Here is a 12,364-nt window from a genome sequence, read left to right as displayed (position 1 = left end):
TTGACTACTAAATTTTGATAAATTTTTCTTATAATATGATGTATCATTTTTTAAATGGTTTTGAAATATTAAAAATTAAAAAAAAGACAAATGTAAAACCATTTAAAAGATGACAAGGTTGTAAGAAAAAGTTATCAAAATTTAATAATCAAAAAATTATTTTTTATATATTAATACCAGTTAGCATGTGACTCGGAATAATTGGCCAAATTAGTAGAAACAACAGTGTTATCACAATTTGCTATGTTCCTGGGACAAATTGGTGGTTGTTTAATGATGACAACTACGCACACTCAATTCTTCATTTCAGTTATTATTTTTTGGATCCGGAGATGTACTCCAGATTAGTCATGCCGGTAACCACACCCAACAAAAACTGTTCTTCGAATTTCATGTTTTGGTTTCCAAATTTCCTAGATTTGGTAATTCGATACATACTTCTGGATACGAAATCATCAAACTGGAGTGTCTATTCCAGTGCACAACTTTATTTGGGGGGTAAAATAGGAAAGAATGAAAATTTTGGGAGTATAAAAAAAACATGAGGTACAGGAAGAAGCCCTTGGTTTATTTTATTCTTTTATAATAAAAATGAAAGAAGAACACATGAGCCTTTTATATTTGGATTTGGCTGTGTCGCAGGATTTGAGCCAAATTACATAAGGTCGCTCCTCCATACACTTTCAACAATTTCTTCGGCATCTCCAAATCCAGGGGCGGATCTTCAGGTTGGCAGTGTCCAAATTTTGGTTGAATTATTTTTTTGTCCATTTTTTCGTTTAAAAATACTAAATTATTGTCTAATGTTTTTTAGTCTTAATTTAGTTTTGATTTTTTTAAAATTGATGCAATTTTATCTTTTTTGTTAAATTTCTTAAAATAGAGCAATAATTTTTCACCAAAATTTATACTAGGATGATGTCAATTACACCATCAAAACAAATCATTATTATTCACAATTTCAATTTTGATGAAAAAATATTGGTCTGATTCAAGAAATTTATTGAAAGAATGACAAAATTGCATTATTTTTTCCAAAATCAGAATCAATTTGAGACTAAAAAAAATTCGATGACCAACTTATTATTTTTGAACAAAAATAGAAATCAAAAGAGTAATTTTAAAATTTTTATATAAACGAGTAAAAACATTATATTTACTTTTTTTATGATAATAAAAAATAATAAAATAATAATTATTATTATCATTATAATTATAAATTAAATATAAAATTATTTTTATTTTACTATTATTAATTTTCATTTATAATAATTAAGTTTAAAAATAATCAAATAAAAAAATAATTAAATTAAAAGATAAATTGAAAATTAAATGTAAAGAAAAAGACTATTCCTCACCTATAAAAATTTATTAGAATATAAATATATAACATATAAAAAAATAGGGGGACCACATCCCCTTTATCAACGCTAAGTTCCGTCGGTGCCCAAATCTTTCAAAGCTTTCAAAAGTAAGGCTTTCGACTTTAATCCATTGAGTCCTCTGCACCCAAAAAAAATGAAATTATTGGATGTGGAAATTTGGTTAAGAAAATTACCTAACCGACAACTTAATTAATATAAATATTTGTTTGTAAATTCTAAAATGTCAACTCTTTTTAACCAAATAAAATTCATTTCACGTTTAAAATAAATTTTGGATACTTGTACAGTTGCATATATTTTCTATTCAATTTTAAAAAAATTAATTAAAAAAAAATTATGTGTTGTTCTTTTGAATGTAGTCACCCGTGTTATTTGATATATTCAAAATAAAAGTATAAGTACTCGTATGATAGTTGATTCATTGACGTCATCTTAGTATTTAATACATTTTATTTTCTCAAAATAATTCAAATGCACTTGTCTTTTGGATGTTTGTATAGTTTACCACATTGTCAGATATGCCTCCAAAATAAAAGTATGAGTATTCATGTGAATCCCTTGATCATTCGATACTGGAGAACAAACCAACTAGCAAAAACAATTTCGGTGTGTTTTCGCACAATCATAAATGAAGAGAAGTTGAATGTGATATTTTAAAAGAAGTTTACCTTAGACCTATTACTGGTGAATGTAAAATAGATCATTTATGTGGAACACTATGATTTATGTCGATTAATAAAAATGTCATTAATAAAAAGGTCCAACATAAATCTGTTTCACACATTAATAAAAATGTCATTGGCTTTTGTTTACTTGAACTTTTTTACTAATGTAGATTAGGTGACATAAATGACTATTTTTATCTTAGTTTATCTTTAAAAATAACCATAAATATATATTTGGTAAAGCCATGTCATGAATTTAACAATTTTTGCTATAAAATAGAAATAATTTTGATTGTTTGTTAGTCTAATTAGAACTCATAAAAAATTTAGTTGTTTTTACTCCCTTGCTGTTTGTGCTCTTCTCAATATAATTTGAATTTGAATATACTTATAAAATACTCTTTGCTATAAAATAAAGGTGAAGCTTGAGTACATATTCCACCGAAACACAAGAAAGGTAACAGCAATAGTCACAAGGGTTTTACGACATGTAAAACCTCTTTATTTCGAAAAGAACGATAAAAAAGTGACAACACTCAATACAGTACATACTTTTTTTCCATAGCTACATATTTACTCATGAACAATGATATTTTGACTATTAAATTTTGATAATTTTTTCATACAATTTAATGTGTCATTTTTTAAGTGGTTCTGAAATATTAAGAATGAGAAAATGAAAAAATGAAAAATCACTTAAAAAATGTCATCTAAAATTATAAGAGAAAATTGTCAAAATTTAGTAGTCAAAATATTATTTTCTTTACTTATGATAATTTTATAACAATACGTACGTTATCCTAAATCATAAATGACAAACCTGATTCACCAAATTTTTCTTCCATAATTTGTGAGAGTTTTTCTGTCATGGAAGGAGAAAAATAATTTACCCAATCTCTGCTTTCTCCTTTCCGAAAAAAGCTCTTGTTCTCCACAGATTGGAATACTATTCCAGATTTATTGACTTCCAAGTTCTTCATCTCCTCAAAGCTACATAACTTGACTATGCTTTCGATCACTTGATTATTTTCTTCCTCTTGGGTGAAAGGAAAACCCAAAAATTCTGCAATTCTTTTGACTTGAAAATTGGCATCATCTTTAAGATCTTCATACTTCAAGAACAAAACCTTATCTGGTTTGGCTAAGCTCTCCTTCCAATAACCTAGCATGTGACTCCACCATGGACCAAACTCAATTATCCCATTACAATACATTTCAAAAGCTTCCTCAATTTTCAGTGAGGTCAAAGACTCTGGCTTCACCTTATCAAAGAAAATCCATGCTGAAACAAAAATGTCAAAAGGGTTCCTACAGATATAAATTATCTTAGAATTACATTCCATGATGGAGTTGGGCAAGGAAGGGACTGGTGTGTGAGTTCCAAAAACTCTTGGTTCAATACTTGAGCAATCGAGATCACCACGACACACCATTTCAACATGAGGCACAAGTTGATGAGGATTGGAAGTAAGCAATGGATGGTTGTCAATGGAGGAAAAGCTTTGGCGATTGACAATGGCAAAAGTAATGGCTTTCAACCATGTAGTGCCTGATTTGGGAAAACTTGCAACAAAAATATCACTATCTTTTGCTTGAAACTGCTTGTGAAAAATGTTTAGCCCTTTTACAAGAGTTGATGGACACCAAAACTCTTGAAATAGACACATACTGGGTGTTCCAAAACCCCTCTCTATTGGGAGGGATGAGAGAATTATTTCATCTTCTGCATTTGCTTCCATTGTCACTGAAAAGATTCCACGGGAAAAACCCTAGACTGTGATGATAATTGGAAGTGATGGATGGAGAATTTGGTCGCTGATCAATATCTTTTATAGCAATACAATAAGTTGAAGAAATTATAATCGTTTGGAGGAATGACATCAATGGGAGACATGTGGTCACAAATATAGGATATCAATCTATTCACCTTATCTTAGCATCTGCTTCTCAATAATAAAATGACATCAATCTACTCATATTATCCTTTTATGACAGTATATGATACAAAGTTGTCCTTTTATGACAGTATATGATATCAATCTACTCATATTATCTTAGCATGTGGTTCACAATAATTTGCCAAATTACTACAAACAAAAGTGTTAATGTACTCTCACAAAAGTAGCTTTTTTGTTGTCATCAATACTAAGTTACAGATCATATTAATGTCTCGTATGATATTCAAAAGTTGGGTTAAAAACATCATTATAACATCTACATAAAAATTAAATTTAATCTCAATTTGGAAAGGGGCAAAATTTCTCAATTTTTAAAAAAAATAGGACTAAATTGAATAAAAATAACAAATATAAAAATCAAATTAAATACAAAACATTGACTCTAACATGTGATATGTTGTTGGGTTGACAAGGAAACAAATTTTTAAAAATTATAAAAGATTAAAAAAATTGAGAAAAAAGAACTAAAAAAACAACAAAGTAACACCTGGCAATCACAGTTCATTACTATTAATTTTAAACTAATTGTAACCCAAAAAAATATTTAATAAAAATGTGAATTTTAATAAAAGCCTTATTATAAAAATTTACATAAAAATTAAATCTGATCTTAATTTGGAGAGGGGCAAAATTGTTCCTTTTAAAAAAAGGACTAAATTAAACAAAATTAACAAATATAGAGATCAAATTGAAAATAGAACACTAACTCTAACACCTTGACATTTTTTAAAATATAAAAAAAATTAAGAAAAATTAAGAAAAATAAAAATAAATTTTAAAATGTTATGAAATAAAGCATAATAGAGAGAAGAGAGATGAATAGACAATAGAAGGAAGAATAAATAATGAGAAAATAGGGAGCATCCTTTTTGTGTGTCTTATTTCTAATAGGAAGAGTCCTATTTATAGTACATACAACATGGTAACCCAGAAATGATATAAATCAAATAGTTAATACAAAATATTATATAAAGAGTAATGAATTATATGAGTATCAATCATATCAATCATATGAATAATTGTATCAAATCAATGGAAGACCATTAATTCATAACACTCTCCCTTGGGTGTCCATTGATAAAAGAATATGCCTCGTTAAAACCTTACTAGGAAAAATCCTTTGGTATAAAAATCTAGTGAAAGAAAAAGAGTACATCATTCTATATAATATTGTTCTTTACATCTTCTATTTCTTCCCCTCATGTAAACTTAGATCATCAAGATGACGAAGTTCAATCTTGTGAACCAATTGCTCAAAAGTTCTATTTGGCAAAGACTTTGTAAATAAATGTGCTAGATTTATCCTCTTAATTATTATTTGTTAAATTAAAATAATTATTCATAATAAAAATTATTTGTCCATTTTATCATTTTAATAATTTTAGTAACTATTTTTTTAATTCAAATAATTACACAAATATAAAAATAAAATGAACAACAAAACAAATAAAAAGTGTAAATAATAGAGATATGATCTCGTAGTAAATAAATGTAAAATGTGTGTTTAACTATAATAATAATAATAATAATAATAATAATAATAATAATAATAATAATAGATAATAATAATAACACTAAAATAATATGGTTTAGTGATAAAAATAATAATAATAATAATAATAATAATAACAATAATTAGAGTTATAATTGATAATAATAAGAATAATATAAAAATTAAATAATAAATATCATGAAAATTAGATTATATTGTTGTAAATGTTATTATCAATAAAATGAGGTTGTAAATTCAGTTTTAAATATAATAAATAAAATTAATATCACAATATGGTGTAGTTAATTGATTTAAAAAATAATTATAATAGTATATGACTTGTGCGTACGCATACTTTTTTATTTATTTCAAATATGTTTAGAATAAAAATATAATTTTTATTATATTTATTTAACCATTAAAAATAATAATAATAATAATATTAATATAAATTATAAATTATAAAATTTTTAAAAAATTAAAAATCTATTTAGCAAAAGTATTTAGTATAATAACATTTTTTATAATTAAAAAGGAGCACTTATACTAATAAGAATAGTAAAAATAATAACAAAAAAAAAATAATACTAATAATAACAAAAAAATAAATTAAATATAAAATTATTTCAATTTTATTATTATTAATTTTCATTTATGATAATTAAGTTTAAAAATAATCAAATAAATAAATAATTAAATTAAAAGAAAAATTAAAATTAAATATGAAAAAAAAAGACTATTCCTCACCTATAAATATAAATATATAAAATTTATTAGAATATAAATATATAATATATATTAAAATTTTAAATTTTAAAAAACTTATATGAAATTATATAAATATAAAAAATGTGGGGACACGCCCCTTTGTCAACGCTAAGTTCCGTCGGTGGCCAAATCTTTCAAAGCTTTCCAAAATAGGCTTTCGACTTTAATCCATTGAGTCCTCTGCACCCCAGAAAATGAAATTATCGGATGTGGAAATTTGGTTAAGAAAATTACCTAACCGACAACTTTTTTAATATAAATATTTGTTTGTAAATTCTAAAATTTCAACTCTTTTTAACCAAATAAAATTCATTTCACGTTTAAAATAAATTTTGGATACTTATACAGTTGCATATATTGTCTATTCAATCTTAAAAAAAATTAATTAAAAAATTTATGTGTTGTTCTTTTGAATGCAGTCACCCGAGTTATTTGATATATTCAAAATAAAAGTATAAGAAGTTGTATGATCGTTGACGTCGTCTTAATATTTAATACATTTTATTTTCTCAAAATAATTTAAATGCACTTGTCTTTTGGATGTTTGTATAGTCTACCACAAACCAACTAGCAAAATCATTTTTAGTGTGTTTTCGCACAATGAGGAGAAGTTGAATGTGATATTTTAAAAGAAGTTTACGTTAGACCTATTATTGATGAATGTAAAATAGATAATTTACGTCGAACACTATCTGATTTATGTTGATTAATAAAAATGTCATTAATAAAAAGGTCCAACGTAAATCTGTTTCACTCATTAATAAAAATGTCATTGGGTTTTTTTTACTTGAACTTTTTTACTAATGTAAATCGTAAATGACTATTTTTATGTTAGTTTATCTTTAAAAATAACCATAAATATATATTTGGTAAAGTCATGTCATGAATTTAACAATTTTTTCTATAAAATAGAAAATATTTATTGATTGTTTGTTAAGCTAATTAGAACTCATAAAAAATTTAGTTGTTTTTACTCCTTGCTGTTTGTACTCTTCTCAATATAATTTGAATTTGAATATAGTTATGAAATAGTCTTTGCTATAAAATAAAGGTGAGGCATGAGCACGTATTCAACCGACACACAAGAAAGGTAACTGCATTAGTCACAAGGGTTTACGACATGTAAAACCTCTTTATTTCGAAAAGAACGATAAGAAAGTGACAACACATAATTGTCACTCAACACGGTACATACTTTTTTCCGTAGCCACATATTTACTCACGAAGAATGATATTTTGATTATTAAATTTTGATAATTTTTTCATATAATTTAATTTAATGTGTTATTTTTTAAGTGATTTTAAAATATTGAAAATAAAAAAATAAAAAAATAAAAAATCACTTAAAATATGTCACTTAAAATTATAAAACAAAATTATCAAAATTTAATAATCAAAACATCATTTTCTTTTATTATGATAATTTTATAACAATACGTACGTTATCCTAAATCATAAATGACAAACCTGATTCACCAAATTTTTCTTCCATAATTTGTGACAGTTTTTCTGTCATGGAAGGAGAAAAATAATTTACCCAATCTCTGCTTTCTCCTTTCCGAAAGAAGAGCTTGTTCTCAACAGTTCGGTGAATTATTCCAGATTTATTGACTTCCAAGTTCTTCATCTTCTCAAAGCTACATAACTTGATTATGCTTTCGATCACTTGGTTGTTTTCTTCCTCTTGGGTGAAAGGAAAACCCAAAAATTCTGCAATTCTTTTGACTTGAAAATTGGCATCATCTTTAAGATCTTCATACTTCAAGAACAAAACCTTATCTGGTTTCGCTAAGCTCTCCTTCCAATAACCTACCATGTGACTCCACCATGGACCAAACTCAATTATCCCATCACAATACATTTCAAAAGCTTCCTCAATTTTCAGTGAGGTCAAAGACTCTGGCTTCACCTTATCAAAGAAAATCCATGCTGAAACAAAAATGTCAAAAGGGTTCCTACAGATATAAATTATCTTAGAATTACATTCCATGATGGAGTTGGGCAAGGAAGGGACTGGTGTGTGAGTTCCAAAAACTCTTGGTTCAATACTTGGGCAATCGAGATCACCACGACACACAATTTCAACATGAGGCACAATTTGATGAGGATTGGAAGTAAGCAATGGATGATTATGATTGGAGAAGCATTGGCGATTGACAATGGCAAAAGTAATGGCTTTCAACCATGTAGTGCCTGATTTTGGAAAACTTGCAACAAAAATATCACTGTCTTTTGCTTCAAACTGCTTCTGAAAAATGTTTAGCTCTTTTACAAGAGTTGGACACCAAAACTCTTGAACTAGACACATGCTGGGTGTTCCAAAACCCCTCTCTATTGGGAGGGATGATAGAATTATTTCATCTTCTGCATTTGCTTCCATTGTCACTGAAAAGATTCCACAGGAAAAACCCTAGAATGTGATGGATGGAGAATTTGGTCGCTGATCAATATCTTTTATAGCAATACAAGAAGTTGAAGAAATTATAATCGTTTGGAGAGATGACATCAATGGGAGACATTTGGGCACAACTATATAACTACATGGATATCAATCTATTCAGCTTATCTTAGCACGTGGTTCTCGATAATTTGCCAAAGACTTAATTACTCGTATAGTACCTACTTTGATAGAGATGTGTCAATGTATTACCCATTTTTAAAAAAGAGTGGATTGCATCCCAATTTTTGAAAATGTGTTTCAATCAGAATGTGATTTTTTAATTTTTTTGAAAAAAAAAATATAAATACCATATGTCAGGTCCTTACGTGTGATTCGTGACATTGCAATGTCATGTGTCAGTGTCAGATGTCATTGTGTTAATTTCAATTTAGTCCTTATAAATGTCTTTTTATTTCAATTTAGTACCTACCTATCTATATCTGATTCAATTTATTCATTTTTTTTAATAATTAAAAATGAAAAATGTTACTTTACTCTCACAAATTTAACTCTTGTAAAAACTACCTTTTTTTTTATCAATATACCAAATTATAGAACATGTTACTGTATCTTTTGATAGGAAAAGTTAGGGTTAATACATTTTTATTTTCTAATTTTAGACATAAAATTGAAAAATAAATTGAAATTACTTTTGTTTCAAACTTCAATATTTCTTTATCCAAATTTAAAAATTGAATAGATTTAGTCTTTTGAATTTAAAGGTTTTAACATTTTTTACATGTTAAATAATATTTTAAATTATTAATATATAACACGTTTCACATGTAAAAATAAATTAATGTTGTTGGATTATAAAGATTATATTAAATTCTTTTTTAGTTTAAAAATTAAAATATATTAAAATTTATCATATAAATAAATTTTAATTTGATATATAAATATATAAATTTAAATACTAAAAATATATTTAACCCATAAAATTATTGCATATCACAAAAAAAAAACAAATCATTTTAATGAAGACTTTGAATGATAATCGAAATCAATCACCGATATAGTTTGTACTTTATTAGATAAAGTAAGTAAACTGTTTGTATTACTATGTATAAGGTTTCTTATTTTATAATTAGAGATAGTCAAGAAAAGGTTTTTATTACGTCTATAACGTCAAGAATTAAAATGAAAAAAAACACAATATTTTTTTAATTATTTTTATTAATAATTAATTTTAAAATAAACAATTTCGTAGGTTTGAGATAAAGTTGAGATTTAAGGACGAAAAAGATACTCAAAACTTCAAGATATTATAAGTTTATTATCGAATTTATTTTCTTGATGATCAGAACTAAACTTTATTGTTTTAATTTATTATTTTATATATTTATCTTTAGTATAATGTTTTATATATTATATTTTTTTATTTTATATAAAAATATATAGATATGTCAATTATAAAATTTGAATCAGATTATTAAAAAATTCAAATAAAAAGAAGAATCAAAATTTTAATTACATAACAAAAATGAACAATGATAAAAAAAAAGCAAATTTATTCTGTACTACGATATGTAGATATTTCTTTTTTGAAATCTAACAACTTGTCGAGATTAAACGGATTTGTCATCAATGGGAGACATGTGGGCACAAATATAGGATATCAATCTATTCACCTTATCTTAGCATCTGCTTCTCAATAATTTGCCAAATTATTACAAACAAAAGTGTTACTGTGCTCTTGTACTGCGACAAATTTAACTCTTGTAACAAGTACCTTTTTTTATCAATATAGTTATGGAACATGTTACTGTATCATTTGATTGGAAAAGTTAAGATTAATACGTTTTTATTCTCTAAATTTATTGAATTTTTTTTAATTTAAATATATCTTTTATCCAAATTTAAAAATTGAATAGATTTAATTTTTTTAATCCAACCACTTCAACTTCTTTTACATGTTAAACAATGTTTGAAGTTATTATTTAAATTATTTATACTATTTAACATATTCTAATAATTCAAATGATAATCTAATATAGTGTGTAATACATAAAAATAAAATTGACGTTGTTGGGTTATAAAAATTATATTAAGTCATTTTTTTAAGTTTGTGAATTAAAAAATATCAAAATGTGTAATATAACTGAATTTTAATTTTATACCTAAATTTAAATATTAAAAACATATTTAATCTATAAAATTATGTCATATAAAAAAAACAAATCATTTTAGTAAAACCATTCAATCATTATCGGAATCAGTCACTGATATGGTTTGTGCTTTATGAGATAAAATAACTAAACTGTTTAACTACTCAGAAGTTAAAAAAAATGTTTTTACTACGTCTCTATAACGTCAAGAATTAAAATGAAAAAAAGGGCAAAATTATTATGACTCTTATCACAAATATTATTTATTTTCTCGATAAATGATGCTATAACTTTGGTACTAGATTTTTTTTATCTTTGTCATTTATATTCTTGCATTTTAATTCTTGCATCATTCTTTTCTTTTTCTTCAACTTATTTTTAATGTTTATGCGCAATAATATCATTAGTTTAATTTTTCTTTTGTTTCTTATTCAACTTCCTTCCGTTTAAGAAACTTGTAAAAGTGTTTGTTTTTTTCAGACTTATATCATAAATATAAAAGTGTTTCAAGAAAGGGTATTTACTTTTTAGAATGGCAAAATTATCCATATACTTACAAATAAAATCCACAATAAATAGTTAGTACCAATAATATTTATTATTTGTAGGTAGTATGTATTTTAGTACCTATTGGATTAGATACATGTATTATATTACCCATATTTAGAATATTCTTGATCTCTGTAAAAAATTAAAATTAATATTAAAATTTAATTTATATTTTATTAAGTTAAATTTAACTAAAAATAAAATAAAATTTGTATTTTATTAGGTTAAATTTAATTAAAATAAAATTTAATGTTTAAATAATTTTATTTGTATTATATTTTATACTTTTCTATAAATTTAATTATATTTTATTTTAAAATTTGTAAAATATTTTTTTAAATATTTGCAAGTATACAGGATACCCAAAAATTTTAAAAAATCTACGGATATTATTTTGTACGAGCATTCGATGGATAACAAGACGAATAACATGTTGGATTTTTTTTTCAGGCCGAATAGCAAATAAGTATTGTTTGATTCGACCTGTTGTCATCTCTATTTATTACTTTTTATGTATGATTTTATTTTAGAGGAGAAGAACTAGATGAAATATCTTTAAAAATAACCATAAAAATATATTTAGTAAATCCATGTTAAGAGTTTAACAATTTTTGCTATTTAATGTTGTGTTTAATACTATAAAATTGAAAATATTTAATGATTGATTGCTAGTCTATTAGAACTCATACAAAACTTACTTGTGTTTTAGGTTGCAATAATTGTATTTCAATTATTAAATTTTTATTAAAATAAAGACCCTGGCTTGATTTTATCACAGAAAATCCATGCTGAAACAAAAGTGTCAAAATGGTTCTTACAAAATGAAGAAATTATATTTGTTTTGAGAAAATGACATCGATGCCAGACACGTGGGGACAAAGTTGTCCTTTTATGACAGTATATGATATCAATCTACTCATATTATCTTTGCATGTGGTTCAGAATAATTTGCCAAATTACTACAAACAAAAGTGTTATTGTACTCTCACAAAAGTAGCT

General features: G+C 25.1%; 1 protein-coding gene and 1 pseudogene across 1 annotated transcript; both read right to left on the bottom strand.

Moving 5' to 3' along the window:
* Positions 1-1,335: 1,335 nt before the first annotated feature.
* Positions 1,336-3,985, bottom strand: LOC114169175 (cytosolic sulfotransferase 15-like). The gene is made up of 2 exons (XM_085668699.1): positions 2,871-3,985; positions 1,336-1,503 (listed from the first exon to the last, which is right to left on the bottom strand). Exons 1-2 carry the CDS (start codon positions 3,787-3,789, stop codon positions 1,487-1,489), a joined length of 936 nt encoding a protein of 311 aa, XP_085524825.1. The 5' UTR covers positions 3,790-3,985; the 3' UTR covers positions 1,336-1,486.
* A 3,329-nt stretch (positions 3,986-7,314) lies between these two features.
* Positions 7,315-8,805, bottom strand: LOC146880887 (cytosolic sulfotransferase 15 pseudogene; annotated as a pseudogene).
* Between the last annotated feature and the right edge of the window lie 3,559 nt (positions 8,806-12,364).

The sequence above is a fragment of the Vigna unguiculata genome, chromosome 11 (genome assembly GCF_037176805.1).
Source record: "Vigna unguiculata cultivar grain cowpea cultivar isolate G323 ecotype 2 chromosome 11, ASM3717680v1, whole genome shotgun sequence".
Classification (NCBI taxonomy): Eukaryota; Viridiplantae; Streptophyta; class Magnoliopsida; order Fabales; family Fabaceae; genus Vigna; species Vigna unguiculata.
Note: the sequence above shows the minus strand (reverse complement) of the source record. Positions and strands in the feature narration are given on the sequence as shown.

Bases quoted from the DNA above. Each gene is read 5' to 3' on its own strand.
- LOC114169175 (XM_085668699.1), bottom strand. From the start codon at position 3,789: ATGGAAGCAAATGCAGAAGATGAAATAATTCTCTCATCCCTCCCAATA.